We start from the raw sequence: 22,891 nt of genomic DNA on the forward strand, positions 1-22,891 counted from the left end.
TGTGTTGGAGGAAGAAGAAAAAGCACCAAAATAAGCAGCATCGATAGGCGCGTGTTAGCATGTTTCTAGCTCTTACAAATGCAAAGAACACGGTTACTGTGTATGTTTGCGTCAACAGAAGTTAGATTATAAATGAAAGGGATGTATGGAGGAGACAGAAACAGATGAGAGGGACTGAGGTACAAACTTTCAGTTGCAAAACAAGTGAGTCCCAGTTATGAAATGTGCAGTGTGGGGAATACAGTTGATAATTATGTAATAGCTTTGTATGCCCCCCCTCCCATGGTTAACTAGATTGTTGGGGTGATCATTTTGAAATGTATAGAATGAAATCACTCTGTTGTATAACCTGAATGAACACAAGGTGTAGGTCATTTGAACTTCAAAAAATAAAAAAAAAACTTATAGAAGAAGATCAGGTTTGTTGTCCCCAGAGGCAGGGGGAGGGCTAGGGTTGGGGGCAGGGGGCATTGGATGAAGGCAGTCAAGAGGTACGAACTTTTTTTTTTCTTTTTGCCATTTCTTGGGCCGCTCCCACAGCATATGGAGATTCCCAGGCTAGGGGTCGAATCGGAGCTGTAGCCACTGGCCTACACCAGAGCCACCGCAACCCGGGATCCGAGCTGCGTCTGCGACCTACACCACAGCTCACGGCAACGCCGGATCGTTAACCCACTGAGCAAGGCCAGGGATGGAACCCGCAACCTCATGGTTCCTAGTCGGATTCGTTAACCACTGCGCCACAACGGGAACTCCAAGAGGTACAAACTTCTAGTTGTAAGATACATGGGTCCTAGGGATGTTCTGTCCAACGTGATCAATGTAATTAACACTGCCGTGTGTTGGGGGAAGGTTGTTAAGAGGAAGTGCTAGGAGTTCTCATCACAAGGAACCTTACAGAGTGCTTCCTGTGGGCCAGTTTTCTCCATAAAACCAAAAGAAAGAAAAAGGCAGGAAAAGGTCCATTGAGGAAAGAGAGATGATGGTGATATCAGTAATGTTTTACTGTGGGCTAGTGAATAATTTTAACAACCACCAGCTTACGGGAGCCTCATGACACCTTGTGGTGCAGGCAGAATATTAGACAGTGCCATAGCCATCCTTACAAAGAAAGTGAAAAGATTTATGCAATATGCCCTAAAGCACTGAATAGGTGGAGGAATCTGGTTGTTAGATTTTCCTTGCCTAAACACCGGGGTGCCTCTCTGATCATACCTTAAACTCGTATTACCTCATTATATTTTTATTAGTGATTAACATTTTATTAAGTTTTTCCTGCATTTATGGTCTTATTGAGGGATATCCCTGTCTTGTTTAAGGGGGTGAAGACAGGTGAAATTCGATATATAAAACTTCATAGGCATAATAGTTCAAAGTAGTCATTTTTGTTGTCTCCACTTTTTGCTGCTAGTAGGTAAGTCTTGTCTCATTTGAATTCTTTACTCAAAAAAGTGGATTAATAGGAAAATGGAAATAGGAAGCAAGCCAAGGATCTATAGACGAATTAAGGAACGGAGGAGATTTTTCTTCAATTAGACCTGGTGTACAAAAATGTGTATCAAAGTGTGCTCATCTGTGCTATGATTTTTCTTTTCAAAATTATTTTGTGATGAGATTGAGGCCACAGGTTTCCGTGGCCTCTTTGTGCAGGCTGTGGGAGGCTTTGAGATGCAGGAAAGGGAAACTCCTCAGGCTTCCTTCAAGCCACAGGAAGTTCTTGAGCTGGAAGCGACAAGGTCCCAGAATACACTGGATGTTTACAGTGTCAGAGCAGCCATGCCAGCCTGTTGGCCTTTTTAAGATAGTTGACTCAGAATTGGCCACAAGTTCAGAGATTCTAAGCACTGCTGGGGGTTTGTGGCCAAGGTTTCTTTTGGGTGAGCTGGTAATAAGCTCTGCAGCACAGTCCCAGCCAACCACTGCCAGCGTGACACTTTTGAAGTGTGACCCATCTGGGCACCCTCTATAAACACCTTACAGTTGAAGAGCTCGAGTTTCACCTGGAAGATACATTCCCAGTGATTGCTAGGAAGAGTGCCACACGCAATGCTCACAGCCACCACTTTTTAGCTTGAAGGCTCCATGTTCTGAGATCACCAGTTGGCTCCCAGAACTTAGGCTGCCTCTCATAAGCCAGTAGCTATCATTAAAGAGCTCCAGTTGATCTTTTGTTCGTTTGTTTGCTTTTTAGGACCACACCCTCAGCATATGGAGGGTCCAGGCTAGGGGTCCAATTGGAGGTACAGCTGTTGGCCTACACCACAGCTCACGGCAATGCGGGATCCTTAACCCACTGAGCAAGGCCAGGGATCGAACCTGCCACCTCATGGTTACTAGTCAGATTCATTTCTGCTGTGCCACAGTGGGATCTCCTCCACTTGATCTCTACCTGTCTGTTCATCTCTCTGGTTCTGTGATGGTGGTGGTGAATTGATCTGAGAACTCCTGTCTGTCTCTTCTCTCTTTAGGACCGTACCCCTGGCATATGGAAGTCCCCAGGCCAGGGGTCAAATCAGAGCTGCAGCTGCCAGCCGAGACCATAGCCACAAAAGTGTTGGATCCAAGCCATGTCTTCAACCTACACCAAAAGCTTAAGGCAACGCTGGATCCCTTAACCTACTGAGCAAGTCCAAGGATTGAACCCTGGATACTAGTCAGGTTCTTAGACACAACAGACACTTCAAAACTACTGTATTTCTGATGCAAAGGACCCGGGCGACAGGAGGCTGGTTTTCCCCTTACCAAATTCTAAATGGTATTATAGGAGTTTCCATCATGGCTTAGCAGAAACAAATCTGACTAGCATCCATGAGGACAATGGTTCGATCCCTGGCCTTGCTTCAGTGGGTTAAGGATCCATTGTTGCTGTAAGTTGTGTGTAGGTCACAGATGTGGCTCAGATCTGGCCTGGCTATGAAGTAGGCTAGCAGCTGCCGCTCCAATTCGACCCCTAGCCTGGGAACTTCCCTATGCCGCAGTGCAGCCCTAAAATGACCCCCCAAAAAAGAAAGAATATTATATTTGTCTTTCTCTGACTTATTTCACTAAGCAAAATATTCTGACTTATTTCACCAAGCAAAATATTCTCTAAGTCTGTCCTTGTTGCTGGAAACAGCAGTATTGCATTCTTTTTATGGCCGAGTAATATTCCATTGGTATGTATGTGTATACACACACAAACCTCCTATCTTCTTAAGCCAGTCATCTGTTGGACACTTAGGTTGCCTCTATGTCTTGGCTGTTGTAAATAGTGCCGCTGTGAACATTGGTGTGCATATATCTTTTCGAATTAGAGTTTTCATTTTTTCTGGATACCTACCCAGGAGCGGAATTGCCACATTATATGGTAGTTCTATTTTTTTAGTTTTCTAAGGAACTTCCATATTATTTTTAAGGTGTCTTTTTTATTATTGACCAAAAAAAAAAAAACAAAAACCCAAGGATTATTTAACATCAAGTTATAAATATTAGAAATGAGAATTTAAAATTGGGTTTCTAGTCGCTTCTAGAAAAAACCAAATGCAGGGATACTGTAAAATAAAATTCTAATAGGAATGATTGTTAACAGTTTGGGTAGTTTTCCTTATAAATATTTTTATAACAGTATGGGTTTGCATAACCTTTTGAAAATGTACACATACCAGATCAAACTATACAGAATCAGTTTTTTATAGTCTACGTATGAGTGAAATCATGTAGTATTACTCTTTCTTAGTCTGACTTATTTTACTTAGCATAATACCCTCAAGGTCCATCCGTGTTGTCTCAAATGGCAAGATTTCAAAAGACGTGTGTGTGTTTTCAATTTTGGTATATTTATAATGTGCAGTTTTAGCCTCTTGTTTCTGGATCCACAAGAAACTTCTGGCTTTCTAATGGTGATATCCAGTTAAATATACCCATCATGATAAATGAGTCACACCTAGAAATGATCACTCAGGAAGAAGTGAAATTGTACACTGTGAATTGCTAGTGGAAGAGGAGTAGAGAAAGCCAATTTTTTTAAAGCTATGATGTATCATCCCCGTTTAACTGCTAATTTATCAAGCCAAAAAAAAAAAAAAAAAAAAACCAGATATTTTGAAAGCTTGTTACAGTATTATTGAAAAAACTATGTTTTCAGCAAAGACCAGACTAGACCAAATGAAAGTAGACATTCTCTATTAAGGATGCCTGTCATCTCCTGTGGAAAGGTTGTAGAAGTTGGGTTGTACTTTGCTGATACTGACACGGAAACGCTACTGTTCCTGTTGTAATTCCATAGCACCTCCCAAGTGCAAAGGCTTAGAGGTGGATTTTTTGGTTGTTAATTGGCTTTAACCTATTCTGGGATTATTGTGCATTCTTCCTACTCCGGACTCTGGCAGAGTCTAGAATAGTTGTCAGAGACTAAAGCAGTCTAATGGCAGTTACAGGTTTGTTATCAGGAAAATCAGTGGCCTCTCCCATGTTTTTAGTTGCTACCGTTGGGTCAGCTGTTGCCACATTTTGACGACTAACAAAATATCACACTGTTTTTTCCTTTTTCTAATTACAGGATATAAATGTAATGTTTTTATCGCTCAATCTTGGAAGTAATTGAACCTTTGATTATTGAGTTAGTAGAGGATGAGGGGTGGGGTGGTTGATACCTCAGAACAAAAAGTCCTTGAGAAAACCTTCTTTTGATTCTAAAATTCCTCACATTGAAGTTGGGGCCGACAAGTGGTTTTATGAATGTGTAGTGTTTATGCAGAAATCGTTGAAAATACGCTTGATGATGTATACGCATGGCACTTTCATCACAAGGCAGAATTCTGGAATTCTTTTTTTTTTTTTTTTTTTTTTGGTAAATCAACTATACTTTCATTTAAAAAAAGGCCCAAATCCAAATTCGACCACTTAGGGGATTAGATTCAACATACAAATGTTAGTGGGAGGGGAAAGAATTCTGGAATTCTTATAGTCATCACTGAGGTTTTCCACTTTGACTTCCAGATGGCTCTAAAACTGGAAGGCTAGAACACAGTAATTCAACTTCTTAACTAAATACACAGTCAGACCCTCATGGTCAGAGCTTGGGCTTGAAAGAAGATGGGTCAAATCTCTCAAACTTTTCCAGAAAGGACCCTAATATTTAAACCATGTATTGTTTCTGGCAGAATCTGAAATTCATCTATATGATACCTACGTATTTGTTTATTTACATGTTTATTGTCCTTTGCAATGACTTGTAGAGATTCTTTCTCTGCCCCAGTGAGTAGTATAATATCTGATACTTGGTGGATGTGGGTGACACAGGTGTTGATTCAGTAAATGAGTCAGCCTTTCTTTACTCGTGCCATTGTGTCATCCATGAGCTGATCGGGGATCCATGTTGTGTCTCAACCTCATTCTAAAAAGCTGCACCTTAGTACCATTGCGATTATGTATTCAGTGAATCAGTTGCACCTAGGCACCTACTTTTCAATATATTTTTAATTGTCAATCTAATATCTGCTTGCTTTACGACAAACAATGCAGAAGTGTATATAGTACAAAATAGAAGGTTCCCATCCCCACCCCCAGAGTATCACAGTTAACAGTCCAGCGAGCATTCCTCGCACCTTCTTGGGTACATGCTGTGGCAAATGGCTAATGAGGACAAAACAGGCTTCTTCCGGACTAGGAATCCAGAACATTCCATTGAGAAGAAGCACCTTAGTTAATGAGAGCTGGGATTTCCTCCAGATCTCCTTGCTGCATGGTGTGTAGCTGAAGGAGGGCAGAAACATACATCCACCACGCCCTTCACTGAGCTCTCTTTTTCATTAATTGCTGTAATCAAAGCTAGACTTTGGCAAGAAAAGAATGTATTTCTTTAAAAGAAAAAAAAAAAGATGTCTGTGTGAACTTACAGCTGAGAAAAGGCATGTGATGTTTCATCTGCCCTCATTAAACACAATGACCTGACTCTTGGCCTCTTTGAGGGCCTGGATTTAGAATAATCTTTTTTTTTTTTTTTTTTTTTTTTTTTTAGACTTTTTTTTTTTTTTTTTTTTTGTCTTTTTGGTTGTTGTTGTTATTGTTGCTATTTCTTGGGCCGCTCCCGCGGCATATGGAGGTTCCCAGGCTAGGGGTCCAATCGGAGCTGTAGCCACCGGCCTACGCCAGAGCCACAGCAACGCGGGATCCGAGCCACGTCTGCAACCTACACCACAGCTCACGGCAACGCCGGATCGTTAACCCACTGAGCAAGGGCAGGGACCGAACCCGCAACCTCATGGTTCCTAGTCGGATTCGTTAACCACTGCACCACGACGGGAACTCCAGAATAATCTTTATCATCTGATCAAAAGATAAATTTCAGGAGTTCCCATTGTGGCACAGTGGAAACAATCCGACTAGGAACCATGAGGTTGCGGGTTCGATTCTTAGCCTCGCTCAGTGGGTTAAGGATCCTGCATTGCCGTGAGCTGTGGTGTATGTAGGTTGCAGACGCGGCTCGGATCTGGAGTGGCTGTTGCTGTGGCACAGGCCAGCGGTTACAGCTCTGATTAGACCCCTAATCTGGGAACCTCCGTGTGCCTCGGGTGCAGCCCTAAAAGGGACAAAAGACAAGTAAATAAATTTCACGTGAACCAGATGCTTTTCTATACCAGGCATCTTTCCGTCAGGGTGTTCTATGGAAAATGCTCATGTTACATCCTATTGAGAAGTAACTATCACTTATTTTGTGAAAAGCTGGCTCATAAAATAAAACGCTTAAACACTTAACAGCAAAATACTTACTGACATGAATACTCATCGGTGCAAATCAGATTCTCGGTGTCCTTGATTTCCATTTAGGGATAATTAGCCTTAACCACTAATAAGATGAGCAAGTTAAAAGTGACAACACTGAAGGACAGATGGAGCAAAGCAGCAATAATAATGGCAATAGGTAGTAATAGGGAGTTCCTGTTGTGGAGCAGTGGAAACGAATCTGACCAGTATCAGTGAGGATGAGGGTTCGATCCCTGGCCTTGCTCGGTGGGCGGGGGATCTGGTTTTGCCCTGAGCTTTGGTGTAGGTCATAGACATGGCTCTGATCGGGCGTTGCTGTGGCGGTGGTGTAGGCCAGCAGCTGCAGCTCCAATTTGACCCCTAGTCTGGAAACTATCCTATGCCATGGGTACAGCCCTAAAAAAAAGCAGTAATAAAATAATAATAGTATAATAAAAACTGTTTTACTCAGCACCTATATGTTAGAGGCTCTCTGCTAACTAAATACCTTACTTATGTGGTCCTACAGAATTCATAGAACTAGATTACAGGTTAAGTAGTAGTATTATTTCAGATGAATAAAGACTTAGGTTAAGTAATTTGTCCAGTTGTGAAACCAGAGAGTGAGAGCACTGGGATTGGAATATGCAACACTCATCTCTTGGTAGTGGCTTACAGTGGTTGAGAACGTGGATGCAGTGGCCAGAAAGTGTGTCAGGATTGATTGGTGGTGTCTGCCTGAGCAGAGTAAGGACTGGGGGAAGCAGAACATAAGCTGTGTATTTGTCTCTTGCATCACATCAGGTTCGGAGGGAAAAAAAATAGTCTCCTCCCTGAAAGTATATTTTGGAAAAGTATCACAGTGTAAGGGCCCTGTGCCCAGTTATAATAAAAAGCCACATGGCTCCAGAGTGGACAGTGGCTGAGATGTGCCAGGGACAGAGCTACTGGCTTCCCTCAAATAGCAATCATCCCATTGGCCAAGTAGCTCCCCCGTGGCTCCCCAGCCGTTTGTTTGTCACATCCCAACAAAGAGCCTTTGCCCTCCGGGACACAAGCCCAATGGCTGGCACTGAGGGTTTCCCTGAAAAATGCACTGCCCTCTGTTCTGAGTCAGCCTGATTGTTCGAAGCTTAGGGAGTGAGGCTTACGCCCAGATCTGGGACAATAATATGTACTGTGCACTTGTTGCCAGCAATATTGTGGGTCACCACGATACCCAAACGTTCAATTCCGCAGTGCTCCGAAGCAGCCCCTCGTGCCCTAACCCTCAAAGTTTCGATACCTGTTTATCCCCAACTCAAATACCACCTCCGCGGACGTCTCCTAGACCACCGGCAGGAGCAGCCCAAGTTAGCCTATTGATTCTTGTCACTCCGGCATCGAGAACATGGCCAATAAATATTTCACAAATGAAAGAATAAATCTCTGTGCAGAGACTTAAGAAATTGGCTATAAACTACAATAATTTTTGAGACTCAAGAAGATTAAAAGGTAGTAACTATTCCAAAGCTGCTTTCCTTGATCTGCTCTGATCATGTAAGTACACAGTCTAGTAGCAAAATATAGTAGCCGAAGGGCTCTGCTTCCCCAGTGAGGGGCTGCAGGTGGGGCGGGGAGAGACATGTGCTAATGGTTCAGAAAGTCACAGATCTGGGGCTAAGGAGTGGAGACGGATACATACTGAAAATGTGTCATTTGTGTGTTTCTTTGCTTTGGGCTTGTACAAAAGTCATTGACGTATATCCCACCAGTCTGTGAAAAGCAGATAACTGATGTAGTGAGTAGTTCACTGACCGTATCTATGACTATATATTTATGTATGTCTGTATATTTTGTCTTTTTAGGACCACACCTGTGGTATATATGGAGGTTCCCAGGCTAGGGGTCGATTGGGAGCTGTAGCTGCTGGCCTACATACAACCACAGCAACTGGGGATCTGAGCTGCCTCTTCGACCTACACCACAGCTCACAGCAACACTGGATCCTTAACCCACTGAGCGAGGCTAGTGAGGCCAGGGATCAAACCCACGTCCTCATGGACTGCTGAGCCACGACAGGAGCTCCCAAATAGATCTATTTTATAGCCACAAAAAAATTAATTTGTGTTCAAAAGTCTACTGAAGATCAGATCTGGTGTGTTGTGTCTGCTGGGATGCTTTGGGGTATAAATAATAAAAAGCAAAACTCCACATGGCTTATCCAATTAGGAAGCTTTATGTCAACACCAAGAGGTCTTGTGATAGAATCACTGAAAGGGTAATGGGTAATTCAGCAGCTCAGTCACATCTCAAGGGAATACTTTGCCGTCCTCAAGGTAGCTCCTTCCTGGTTGCAGGATGGCTGCTGTTCTTCCAACCACTGCGTGGTGATGAGCAAGGAAACCTTGCCTGAAAAAGGCCCCAGCAGCCTTCTCCTCACATCACGTTGGCTAGAACGAGGTCCGCGCCCAGCCTAACAAGTTACTAGCAAGGGAGATGGAAGTACTAAAACTTGCTTACATCGTTAGGATTTACTCCTAAGCCAAAGACAAGGTCAGCTTCCTTGGGGGAAGCATGAGTTGGGAGAACCTGGACAGGATCAGCATTCTTTTAATATGGAAAAGGAGGAAGAGACTTGAGCTTCGAACAGGCAGCCAACAGTGTCGGCTCTGTAAGCTCAGTGGAGACGCCATATCCCTCTTTCCCTGCTACCTTCCATAAGCAGCAAAGTCCCCAGTTTTCTAGTCACCATCATCTGGTGATGGCGGCAACTTTCCTTATGAAAATTTAGCCACCCTCTGGTGAGGGAAAACCGAAATTTGAAAAATGTACCTGACATTACCAATGAAATCCAACTTCCCATTCGCAAGCCAGGATTGTATATTGATCGTAAAGGCTGAGGTCATGCTACCAGGAGGGACATTTGTTTAAGAAAGTGAGAAGGGGCAGCCTTCAAGTGAGCATGGGAGAAGAGCTCCCCAAGAAGAGGACATAGCATATGCACAGGTCTCAAGTCACAAAACGGAAAGGATCAGAAGGTGCGGGGAGGATTGGCTCACAAGGGATGGGACGAATAGGCAGGAGGGAAGGGTGGCGGGGGGAGCGAGGGGGGCCACTCAAGCCTTGCAGGTCCCATGAAGGCGTTGGAGGCTACATCTTGAGTGCAGGGGGACATAGGATCTACAGTTGTAAAGTCATACCCCAAATCCTATGTAGGATCGTTTTCTATGTTGGAAAGAGGAACTGCATTTCTTCCTGGAAGCGGTATGTCATTAGAGAAGCTACTTTCAGAGCCCCCCAAATAAGAGGCTGTTGCCAGCAATTCAGTCTCATTACTTTGGTTCGATGCGAAGGTGATCTTTGGTTTTATCTGGTGGACACATGTTTACGGATGGCGTCCCCTGGTGGAATGACTTGTTATGGAGCAACACTTGAGACATCTTAAAAGATGTGCCTCTGCAAGGACAGAAAGCTCTCATTTCCCTGTTGGGTGAGGCTGCTACTCATTTCAATAGTTGATTGCTAGTTTATCTTAGGACTTGTAAAACCTAAAATGGGATGCTGCCAGGACAAGGATGGGCCAGCACATCCCTACCCCCCTCCCCCCGCCAGGATCAGCCAGCTCTCCTTTCCGTGGTCCGTGCAGTTGGCGAGCTGTGGGGCACGTGTGCCTGTCGGGTTCACTCTGTCATGGAGGCGGCGCGGTCCAGCTGCCAGGTCCTTTCATACCTCATGTTACAGCAGAGCTCAGCGCCTTCCAGAGCTCTCCTCTTTCCTTAGCGGTTCCTGGATAAAAATGCCACATGTCCGTTTACTTTTCCACAGTATCGCTTGTTCAGCAGTCTTTGAGCAACTCTGCCTGGGTGAAGGCAAACACGTTTCGGGGCATTGAAGAACGGTGTTGCAACACGGTTGGCCACGGTTAGGGGAGCTCAGGGGCATGATCCTGGGGGCACTCCAGGGGGAGGGGGGCTTCCCATGGAAGTTAAGCCTTCTTCCTCGGGCTTCTGTGAAAAAGATGGATTTGAGAGCGAGAGAGATTCAGGAAACGGAGCCAGGGATCTGGAGACTAATTGGACAAAGGACAAAATGGAGATAATTAGCAGAGTTTTCAGCCAACTCCATCTCACTCCCAAGGGACAGTTCTCAAGCCAAAACACAGGTCAGGTCAGCAGAGTTCTTGAGCTGTTGCCTGAGATGCACTCCCCTTTTCCATGACACCTTTCTGGAACATTGAGGACGACGCGTTAGGTGGCCTTAGGGATGGCCTTCAGAATAAAGCCCTGAGAAGTGGTGTAACTCTTGTTTACAAACCATTTTCAATGCCTCTGGGTAAAAGCAGATTTTCGTGCTGCTGCATCGCTATCAATGTCCTGCCAGTGGCAGGCTTCTACCAACGGTTCATGTCAGAAGTGAAATTCTTTTTCTGAATGTTGTTTCTTTTCTTTTTTCATTATGAAGTATATTCGGTGCTCTTCGAACTGGTGCTTATATGCTGTACATTTTGATGACCAAAGGCCTGAAGTATTCAGTTTGTGACCAGGGTTTTTACAATGGACCTGTCAGCAAATTCTGGGCTTATGCATTTGTGCTGAGCAAAGCACCGGAACTAGGTGAGTGTCTTCTCTCCTTCCGTTTCCTCCCCCCCCACCCCCTTTGTAGCTACACACCCACAATATTTATTTTTAAATGGACCAAGAAACAACTTTGAAGGCCCTGTTTTACTGGTTGTAGGAAAGTCACGATTAATGACTTTTTGATTAACTTCCACTATTTTTCTGTTCTCTCCTTCCCTCCTTTGAAATAATTGTGCATTGTGTATATGAAGAACAAAATACTTTATGTTAAATGTGCAGGTGTCCAAAGCCTTACTGAAAACCCACTTCTGGGGGTTTATAACATCTACCCCTCCCCTTCTTTCCCACCGGTTAACAGCTCAGCTAATTTTAGAATATGGGGGGAAATTAGCCACACAGCCCTCACCCAGTCCCATACTTTCAGCTCTGGAGTTTGGATGCAGACTAGGAAGTTAAGGAAGCTTTTTGATTGGGTATCTTCATGTTCTCATTACAAATATTAAGGGTTAGTTTCTTTTCTTTTTTTTTTTTTTTTTTGTCTTTTTGTCTTTTTAGGGCCACACCTGCAGCATATGGAGATTCCCAGGCTAGGGGTCTAATCGCAGTTGTAGCTGCCAGCCTACACCACAGCCACAGCAACTCGGGATCTGAGCCACATCTGCGACCTACACCACAGCTCACGGCAATGCTGGATCCTCAACCCACTGAGCGAGGCCAGGGATTGAACCTGCAACCTCGTGGTTCCTAGTCAGATTTGTTTCCGATGCACCACGATGGGAATGCCAAGGGTTAGTTTCTGATGTTGTTTAATTTTAATCATCAAAGAAAGAGGCCTTAGAGAAATATAGTTCACTTTCTAGAAATTAATGCACATCCTGGCTCTCTCTATATAACATAGATTCCTAAGGTTTTTCCTTTAACTTTCTAACAGTCTTGAATATAAGTGTGGCACAGATTAGCAGAAACAGTGAAAAAGTAAGCAGCAAGGATTTGACACCGGCACAGTTCCGCAGGAAGGTATCTTTATTGCCAGAGAGAGGGATCCACTGGTGATGATACGCTCTGAGTTCATCCATGAGCCCTGCTGGCCAGCATCTTACAAGCCGGTATATATCCTTAGGAGACACCTGTCCATTAATTCTCTAGAATTAAGAATTGGATTAGTCAAAATTTTTATTTATAGATTGTGTTCCCACTCCTATGTCTCCAGAAAAGGGGGTCTGAGGTGGTGATTTTGTTGTAAGCCCCTGGCAAGATGAGCTATAAACAGTGAAAGGTGCCCCTAGTTCTGTGTCTGTTCACAAAGAATAGGAAGGGTCTCCAGTATGTGCACCTGTAGCCCACCCACTCTCTCCTGGGGTCTGTACACTTGCTGCCTACAAAGTGCTGGCAGTTGGTTTGAATGGTTGGTTTGACCACTGTCTTCCAAGGTCAAAGACAAGAAAAGAGCAGCAGGAGGAATATTCTGTACATGCATCTGTGCACACACACACGGAGCCTATTAAAAAATAGTCTTAGAGTGAAATGTATATTAATATAGATTCATTCATAAAGGTATATTAAGCACCTGTCATGGGCCAGGCACTTAAAAGGCTGACATGGAATCACTACTTTATCAAAAAAAAGAAATGTATCATATGAATATTATGAACCAGGCCCCAGGCAGCTATTTTTCATATTTGAATCAGGACCACGAGCCACAAAGCCTTAGGCCAGAGGCGTTTTTTTCAGGCTTGGAGCTACACACAACGCCCAAAAGTCTACAGCTGTGTTTTTAGGAATTCCAAAAGCCTGAGAATATTTTAACTTTATTTTCATGTACAGATAAAATGATTGTCTTGCCAGAGACATTTTTACATAGTGATCCTTTTTTTTATTTCGAGTCAGAGAGTCTCTGAGTCAGACCACTATTCCTCAAACTAGTATTGGTCTGAGAATGAGAGCCTGTATTCTTTCTTTTGGGAGTCTGTGATGTTTTCCTTTAAATTTTTGCATTACCAAAGTTAGAGAATTATTCAAATTGAGAAATACCCTAACCGTCTGACTTTTACTTTATTCTGCGTAAGTATCCTTATGAACCCCCATCTTTTCAATAATTGACTACATAAATGCATAAATGCATGCCACTACTCTCCTGACGTGCCTTCCCTGAATACTTTCACAAACTCCACCTCCCTTCCCTCAATGAGGTTTTTGTTTTTGATCAGAAAAAAAAAAATACCTCTACGCTTCTAGCCCTTAAGCCTCAAATTGTAAAGGAACAACTCGAGTCTTTGCTTCTAGAAGTATCCTTCTCTGCCAGGGCTGCTTGTCTGTGTTCTTAGTTTTATCCAGTGGTGTTTGAGGGGCTTGAAAATAAAAGAGTCCCTTCTACCTGCTGGAGGAACAATTTATTGGAGAGCCACCCCACCCATTCACAGTCGTCATTTTCCTGCAAAGACTCGATGAGCCCTGTGCTGTCTGTCCTGCCAGCTTTTGCTCCAGATTGACACCAGGGTCCTCAGGTGGCAGATGAGTTACAGTTCCTGGATGAGAACTCAGTGCGGCTTGTGCTGTGATCCTCTGTCCTCTTAGAGTGTTGTCCTGAGGATGCTAGGGAATCACCTGTCATGATTAATCTAGGCCTGAACGTGCCACTCCCGCCTGCCCCTGTGCACACCTTGTAACTGGACACAGCTCCCTGACCTCTTGAGCCCAGAGAAGCTGCACGCTATTCCTTGTGCCGTTGGCTGGATAATTGCTTTCCCTGGAGAAGCCTCATTCACCGCAGTAGTTTATGAGTTGACTATCAGACAGGCCATTCCTTCACAGGCAAAACATGAGGGAGAAGTGTGGACAGTGGGCTTGGAAAAATAATTAAATCCTAAAGTTGGCACAGCTCTTTCATGAGGCTAGTGTGTGCCACCAATTCTTCCTGCGGTTTCCGATGCGTTATACAGATAGTTTCAGGGTCTGAGAACCCTTTTTCAATTTTGAAATCTCACTTACTATTCTCTTTCAAATATCCTGGAGCTCCCTCGCTAGCATTCATCCCAAGGTAAACTGAATCAATATAGATCTGAAAGTCAGGCCCAATGGAGCATCCTGGCCCTAATTTAGAGAACACGTACATCTGGGAGGCTTTTTGTTCATTTGGGAAGTTAAATTCCTTCCCAGTTTTTCACTCGTAGAAAACCTTGTCACTACTGTTTAATTAAGAAAGCTTTATCCATTTGGATTATTTAGAATTTTTCTTTCTTTCTTTTTTTATGGCTGCACTCACGGCTTATGGAATTTCCTGAGCCAGGGATTGATCCGAGCTGCAGCTTCAGCCTACACTGCAGCTGAAGCAATGCCAGATCTGCACCACAGTGGGAACTCCCAAATTTTTCTTATTTTTATGTACCGAATTCTCCCTTTCACGTCTCTAAGACGCTGGGCCTCCCTTCTGTGTACCAGAAAGATAAGGTCTTATGAGAAGAAAGAACAAGTTCTTCCATGTTCAACACCTGCAGCTTTCACTCCTTTTTTTCTTAATCGTGAAAAAGCATACGTGACATCAAGCTTGCCATTTGTAAACTGTACAGGGCTGCGGCACTAAGAAGATGTCTCATTATTGTCCAGTCATCCAACACCAGCACTTTCTCTTCCCCAACTGAAACTCCGCACCCATGAAACACAACCTCGCCATGGCCCCTTCACTAGAATCTTAGCAAGCAGGGCTTTCTGTTTCAGCCGAGAACAGCGAGAGCATTTCAGTGAATTACAGGGCTGCGCTCTACCAGAGCACGTGAGGGGAAGCGAACCACCTATCTGCTTGGTGTGCCGAAACTTGGAGTGACTACTGTTTTGAATTACAGGAAAACCTGCTGAGATTTTGTTTTAGCAGAAACTTGGAAACATCTGTTCTGCGTCTCCTTCCTTGCTCCATTGAGCCTGTCATTGCTTTTGAAACTGACGCAGCAGAGCGCCAGCTAATGCTGCCAAGAGGGGCACCGCCATCTGGGCCAAACCACGAGCCCTGTGGGCTGCCCAGCACGCAGTAGCCGTGCACGCCCTGGGCCTTCCAGATGCTCCTGAATGTCCCCAGAGCACACAGGCTGTCCCAGAGCACGTGGGCAGGAGGCATGGTTCAGGAGGGCCACTTAGATAGGAGCTCACCATGACCTGTCCGCAGGCTGGCTCTCAACTGAAAAGAGCCAAAGGTTAGAGAGACTGTGGTACAGAGGACGGGTGAGGTGGCGTGATGCAGTGAAAACATGTGACGTGGCCGAGATGTTCAGGAGTCAAAAGTCCCACTGTTTATACACCCGGCCACGATTCTCTCCGTGGTGCCAGCAGGACCTTTGACCAAGAGGGATTGATTTGGCCAACATCACATACACATGACTATCGTTTTGGTATTTCTAGGTCACTTGGCAGCTTTACATCCAGCTTTACATAAGTATTCTACGGCAGCATCCCTAGATTTTCAGAGAGTTATTGCAAATAAATACCATCTACCTACCTGGGCACAATTTTTGCTTCTAGAATATAAATTCTCAACCTTAGAAACAAGTGGTCTTTTTCTTCAGGGGGACAATGTTAGTAAAATTTTTCTTTTTTGCTTTCGAGAGCTGCCCCTGCAGCACATGGAGGTTCCCAGGCTAGGGGTCGAATCGGAGCTGTAGCTGCCAGCCTACGCCAGAGCCACAGCAACTCGGGATCCAAGCTGTGTCTGCCACCTACACCACAGCTCACGACAATGCCGAATCCTTAACCCACTGAGTGAGGCCAGGGATCGAACCCGCATCCAAATGGATACTAGTCGGGTTCATAACCTGCTGAGCCACAACAGGAACTCCTGTAAAATTTCTGATGGATCTTTGGAAAGCTTCCTCAAAGTTAATTCCATAAAATGTGTCATTCTCCATTTTTTTTAATCTCCTGATTCATTGGTATAAAATATTCCCATAACTCTCTTCACTTAATATAGTAGAAGATAACTTTCATTTTCTTTTTCTGCTTTTGCCTTTTTGTTTAAATTTTACTTTTTTCACTGCCATATATCAAGGCTTCACATTTTACAAGGAGCTTACAAAACTATGTTTTTAAGTGATACCTTTGTCATGTACCAAAGAAAAGTGGTGTTACTACTCCAGAGAGGCCCAAGGACCTCTGTTGCTGGGTTCCTGCATTCTAGTTTGTTTCCCCTATTCATCAATGATCTGAGACAAGCCACTTGACTCTCCTGGGTAATAGCTCCTCAAATGCGTGGCCGAGTTGGAAATTGGCCACGTGGTGACTAGTGTCTCTTCCAAATCAAATCAAAATCAAAGGCGTTATTTTATACAAAACACCTTTCTAAAAGTCACATGCATGGGGGCACTTACCCGGTGCCAAGAGGGCAGGCGGATTCTCCTCTGTTTTTAGTCCTCAGACAATGCCAAGCTCGTTCTGTCCCCCATCTTATAGATGCAAAACCTGGAGAAGAGTAGGGAGAAGTAACCTGCTCGGGGCCAAGGAGCTAGTAAACATCAGGCCGGGAGTCTAAGCCAGTCCCTCCTACTCTCAGGCACGAGTTCGAGACCTCTCTCCCTTCTCGAGGAAATGCAAGATACTGTGGCCCGGGGGCTCCTGTCCATGTGTTTCCTTGTCTTTCAGGAGATACAATATTCATCATTCTGAGGAAGCAGAAGCTGATCTTCCTGCACTGGTACCACCACATCACTGTGCTCCTCTACTCCTGGTACTCCTACAAGGACATGGTGGCCGGGGGAGGCTGGTTCATGACCATGAACTATGGCGTGCACTCGGTGATGTACTCTTACTACGCCTTGCGAGCGGCGGGGTTCCGAGTGTCCCGGAAGTTTGCCATGTTCATCACCTTGTCCCAGATCACTCAGATGCTGGTGGGCTGTGTCGTCAACTACCTGGTCTTCCACTGGATGCAGCAAGACCAGTGTTACTCTCACTTTCCGAACATCTTCTGGTCCTCGCTCATGTACCTCAGCTACCTTGTGCTCTTCTGCCACTTCTTCTTTGAGGCCTACATCGGCAAGATGAGGAAAACCACCAAGGCTGACTAGGATGGGCGCTGAGGAGGAAGCCATAGCTCAGGGTCACCAAGACAAAAATAATAGACAAAAGAAAAAAATGGCACAAGGAATCACATATGGTGCAGCTAAAACACAACAAGACATATGAGCAAACACAAACCCCAAGGCAGCTTAGAGAGAATTAGGTTGCCCTGACCCAGTAAGTTTATGATCCTTTTTGGGTGAGAACTCGCTGAGGACACCTCCATCTCCAAGGACTGCTGCTGGAAGACCCCATCTCTCTTTACCTGTCAACTCTAGGACAAATGAGAAACGAAAGTGGGCCCGAGGCAGAGAGAGAGAAATAGAAGGCAAACAAAAGCTATTAACATATCTGAAAACAATGGATTTACTAAGTGGTATATTTCTCTAAGGATCAAAGAAGTTTATTTTAGAAACTGCGAGCACACACACACACACACACACCCACACCCACACACCCACCCCATCCTTTCTAGTCTTGTTCAACACTAAACTGGAGCCAAGAGAAAAGATACAAATGGAGGAAAGACAGGGTGTATAGAATGATCATGCTTTTGGCAGAAGCGAAAGCCTTTCTAGGAGAGGTTAGTAGCTGTAGCCCCCATGAGAAATGATGTCTTAATCACCTGAGGAAATGGATAGAGACAACCCTCTTTCAACCCAGAGAAAGACTTGTTTCCCTTCATCGCACAGCCTCCGTCTAGCGAGTTTGCCAGCACCACACGGGGCACGATACTTCCCCAAGATCCTTCCCGGGAGGAGGGAAGCAAGGGAGCCCAGGTCCCCCCAAAGGGCTGCTCCATCGCAGCGCCTTCCTGAGAGCTTAGCTGCCCTTTCTACTCCTAAAGGGGGGACGGGAGGCTCTCCCAGGTTCCATTGCCTCAGCCTTTCAAGCAGAAGAGTAAATACAGGATAGAAAAGATAAACCTCAACCCCATGACTTGCAAAATGGACTCTCTATGGCTTGTGAAAAGGTGCAGCAGGGTTAACAAACTAGAGCTGGAAAAGAGCAAAGGAGAGAGGGAGCCGAAGCTCCCTAGGACAGAAACTGATTCCCTGTTTGACTTCACCCTCATTCATACCTTTCCAAGTGACACCCTGTGGTACAGTCCATGTTTTCTATATTTTTGTGAATTTCCAAAACAAAAAGCCCTGCAGGACTCTTCCTGAAATTGGGCAAACACTGTGTTTCTGCATCATCTACAGTTGCTCTCCGAGTGATGTAGAGGTGCTTAAAGTGCCCTCTGCTGGTCAAGTGGAGATACTCACACTTCGTGCTGAATTTCGGTGGAACAGTTGACAACAAAAGGCCCCTTTTAGTCTTCAAATTTTCAGTGACATAAAATAGTCATCATCTCTTTGGCCAAATTGGAAGATGTTCTTCCTGCTTCAAGTCAGCTTCAGAAATTTTTTAAAAGGAACTTTTGCTCTGGAACTAAGAAAATTTATTAAGAGCCATATTCTTAAAAAAAAAAAAAAAAAGGCTAGATAATATATCTGTAACATTTCAGTCCTTTACAAGCCAAATAAATGTGTACACCTTCCTAGTATTTCAAAGAAGCAATTATGTAAAGTTGTTCAATGTGATATAATAGTATTCCAATTGGTTAAATAGCTTCATGATTAGACAAACTAGATGAAAAGGGTAGGGGCTGCGACACCTGCATAGATTATACACACATAGCCACACATATATACACACAGATGTGAGGTACACAGAACTTCAAAGCCCAAACTAATAGAAACACATTTTCTGGCTAGCAGAAAAAGCTGTTGTCTATCTTTCTTGCTTTATTTGAGAGTGTACAGAAAATGGATTTTTCAAATTATTTTTATATTATTTTAGCTTTAAGTGTGCTGTCATTCATGAAACAGAGACGCTTTTGCTTCTCTGTCAGAGATGACAAGGGCCTTCTCGACCTCTCTCGGTTATGTGTGGAATTTCAAAGAATAAAGTTTTATTCCATTCTGTGTGAATGGTCTCAACAACGAACAAAGAATCCGTGCAAACCCAGTCATGACTGACGGGGGCGGGGAGCTGTTACATGGGTGTTAAATGATTGCAAAGAGTCTCTGATGTTCTTGCCGTTGGTTCCTAGATGAGAAACAGTTGATGGAGGGATGGTACTGTTGTCACTAGCGTAGCAACAAGAGCTGAAAAGCCAGGTCCTGCTAGAACAACTAATGGGTCCTTAGGATACAAATAATGTTATTTTGAGCTTTGAAAATACATGATACTGTGCAATATGCTTTTTTTCTTGTAAGAGAAAATGAGCAGAATAATTAAAGTGAGGAAAAGGCCAAATAACAGTTGACTTGAGTGTAATTGAAGGACCAGTTAGAGCTTATCTTGTGGATTGAGTTTATTTAATCCATTGATTTCCCAGTGATCCTTTAATGCAGCATAGAAGGAGGACATGAGCATAGAGCTTAAATAGACCTTAAATGATGCTTCCAAAGCACTTTCATCCTGATACAGGTTCATACTTGTGTTCACATGTGAGATAATTTAGAATTTCTGTTCACGGGCTGAATAGCTAATAAATAGTTTTTAAATTAGCTAAATATATCTAAAGGCATTTCTGATGTTTATCATGGGAGGGAGAGAAAATCTACACCTTACAAAAATTTTTTTTGAGATTCTGGTATTACAGGTTCAGTGCAATGTTTTTAACATCTCAGCTTAACCGCTTCATTATATCCAGATAGGAGGCTGGACCATAAGCCTATGGCAAATCTGAAGCCCATCAGAGAATTTGACTGCCACACAGTTAATCCTGCTGTCAGGTAACATTCCAGAAAAACTGGGGCCGGCAAGTGGTTAGAGCTGCCCCCCCACCACCCCATGCTGCAATAGATCATCTTTCTATTGAAGATTCTCCACTGCATTCCAATGCCAGTAGGGTGAAAACATTCCTGGATCGGAAAAAAAAAAAAAAATGCTTCAAATCCAATCTTCATTTTGTACGTAAATACCTGAAATTTGATACACTCGGTCTGAGCATCACCCCCAGTCTGTGAGTTTGCCGCGAAAACTCTAGTGCTCTAGTCACAGAGCAGGTGGCTTTGTCTGCACCTTCTATTTTTGCTCATGAGAAAAGAGCCACTACTATAGTCATAGTCAATAGCAGGCCAAAGTACCAGGTTAAAAGCTTGTATGGATGTGATTATTCCAGGTAGTTTACTCCCACCCTCTCAATTACCCTCCACTATAAAAATCAGGGGGGCAAGGACAATACATTCCTATATGTTGCTGATGGCTGACAACAAAAGGCCCCTTTTGTTGGGGAAAGAAGAAAATTGATTATCACCCTCTCTCACGTCTCTCTCCTAATGAAGCTCTGAGTCCAAATCTCAGTGCACTGAGTGGGGGTTTTGTAGAGCTGAATGAAAGAACACTTATAGGAAAGAGACCCACAGATTTTTTTTTTTTTTAAATCAGATGTGGTATCTTTATAATCAGATAAAACCTGCCACGTAAGAATAGCAAGGTGCTTGGAGTTCACCACACTGGAGTCGAATGTTCTACAAGTCTGGCCTGGTTCCCAGATGGCTTGGTCACCTGAGACAGGCTCAGTTTGCTATGTTTTCTTCATTGTGACAGAACAGCCTTTCCTCAGAGGCCCTATGTGTCACCCAGCTAAGTCAGCTCCAGGACATCGTGAGGGCTTTTTCCCAGTTTGGTGAATTAATGATTCTTTAATAACACAGTTGTTGGATTGGCCATGTGCTGGCAATTCAAGAAGGCTCTTAGGGGAATGGAGAAGGTCAAACAGACAGCCTCCCAGAGTTCAGTACTTTGAGGTGTATGTGTGTGGTCCATGTCTGTCTCTTTTAGACACTTATTCCCCTGAAACAGTCTCCATCCTGTACAATTGTGTGAGAGTTTTTTGATGGAAGTCCAGTGGTCCAGTCTTTGTTTTCAATAATAAACACTTTGCTATTGAATTGGGATGCTAGTAGAGCCTATTTTCGTGCTGTGAGTCATTGTCTCCGGTAGCTTTTGTAGAGTTGTTCTTCTGTCCCTTTTCTCTTTATATATGAGACTTGATTCTTTGTGCCTCAAACCCATTAGTAGGCAGAAGAGATTTTCCTAAGAATGCACCTCAGGGTTTGGCCTGTAGTGTGTACACATTCAAGTGACAGCTGATAAAGCAGCGATGCTCTATTTTGTGCCGACAATCAGTATGAAGCATTGGGTCCCAATCTTCCAATGAACCACTAGCCTCTGTGTGCTGGTCCCCAGTATTGAAGCATCAGTGCAGGCAGAGCATTTTCTTGAATGTTAATGGTAACACGCCAATTAGAAAACACCCTCGAGCCATATGAAAGAACCCATCACTAAAGAGACCAGTTAGATGACACCTATGCAGAGCATCAAACAATACAAGCCTGTTGCATCACCAAGTTACTTGCTTCATCCTCAGATACTTTGGAAATTTGGGGCTCACAGAAGGGGGGCGGGGATAAGGCCCAGGCTTCCCTTCCTCCTGAATTACACTTTTTTTCAAAAAAGTAAAACAGGAGTTATTCTAGTGCTAAAGAGATAAGACACTGGGAGCACACCCATGGTGGGGTTCAGGGGTCAGGGAGATCTCCGTAAGGGCATTTTGACTTTATGTTGGGCAGGCAGCAAAGTCTGGGAGTCAGATTCACTTCACGGGCAATCCAGACCCAAAACTACATTGTAGTAAAACACGTCTCCTAAAGCACCTGGTTAAATTTAAGAAACTGGCCCCATAAATCGGGGTCAAGCCATCCTTGCAACACATTTAGGCCAGAATTGAGAGGTCCTGACCCATGTTGGTACTGGAACGCTGGTACCTCTGGTATTGTCCCCATGTTTGGTGGCACTTGAGACTTTTTCTCCCCATGGACAGAAATCGAGAATGCTCCACAAGCAGCCCCATACAGCTGCCCAAGCATATCCAACTCAGTCAGGTCTGCCCGTCTGGGTGTGTTCGGGCAGGGGGTTGCTTGAAAACCAGTGGAAGATCCAGCCTCTTAGAGACTCTGGCGCCTAATGTTCAGATAGAAGCCCACCCACGTAAGCCTCACAGAGCACATCACAGCAATGTTGGAATTGTTATTTTCAAGTGCTTATCTCATGACATTAAAAGAACTATTTTTTCTGGTATATTAAAAAATTAATAAAATCATAATTTTTGATTTAAAAACCAAACTTATGTTTCCAGTTTCTTTTCTCTCTCATTTGGGGCCGTTCACAGGGGGGATCTAGGACACTCTGGGCTACTCAACAATCTTGGAAAGGCCATTCCACGCGTAACTCCGATGTGTTCTCGGAACTTGGGCGCATCACGAAAACCCCCCAGGTCCTGAGCAGAGCCCAAGAATGCTGAGGTCCCCCAATACCACTGATCAACCCCCCAGATGTCCACCCATGGGTGTAACACTTGGCCCAGTCTCCAGACCTGAGTGCTCACCAGGGCCGTCCTCCTGGGGCAGGCAGCCTAAGCTGGATCCCCGATTTACAGACAAGGAAAATCCAATCATTAGTGCAAATGTCACAGAAGCAGACGGAACGCAATGTGAACATAATCTCCTTAACTT

At 44.1% G+C, this 22,891-nt stretch overlaps 1 protein-coding gene and 1 long non-coding RNA gene across 5 annotated transcripts in view; one reads left to right on the forward strand and one right to left on the reverse strand.

The window, feature by feature from the left end:
* The window catches only part of ELOVL6 (ELOVL fatty acid elongase 6), a 151,410-nt gene extending 130,138 nt beyond the window's left edge, over positions 1–21,272 (forward strand). For 3 of the 4 annotated variants that reach the window (XM_021100707.1, XM_021100706.1, XM_021100708.1), the window contains 2 exons: positions 11,167–11,318; positions 16,905–21,268. In XM_021100707.1, the coding sequence (XP_020956366.1) occupies positions 11,167–11,318; positions 16,905–17,329 (577 nt within the window). In that variant the 3' untranslated portion in view covers positions 17,330–21,268. Of the gene's footprint in view, positions 1–11,166; positions 11,319–16,904 lie in introns of all 4 variants that reach the window. The other variant, XM_021100705.1, reaches the window with a different exon arrangement.
* On the reverse strand, positions 12,291–16,898 carry LOC110261988. Its single transcript, XR_002346463.1, has 2 exons — positions 16,634–16,898; positions 12,291–12,424 (listed from the first exon to the last, which is right to left on the reverse strand). It is a non-coding gene; the product is annotated as an uncharacterized LOC110261988 (long non-coding RNA).

Source organism: Sus scrofa, chromosome 8 (assembly GCF_000003025.6).
Source record: "Sus scrofa isolate TJ Tabasco breed Duroc chromosome 8, Sscrofa11.1, whole genome shotgun sequence".
Classification (NCBI taxonomy): Eukaryota; Metazoa; Chordata; class Mammalia; order Artiodactyla; family Suidae; genus Sus; species Sus scrofa.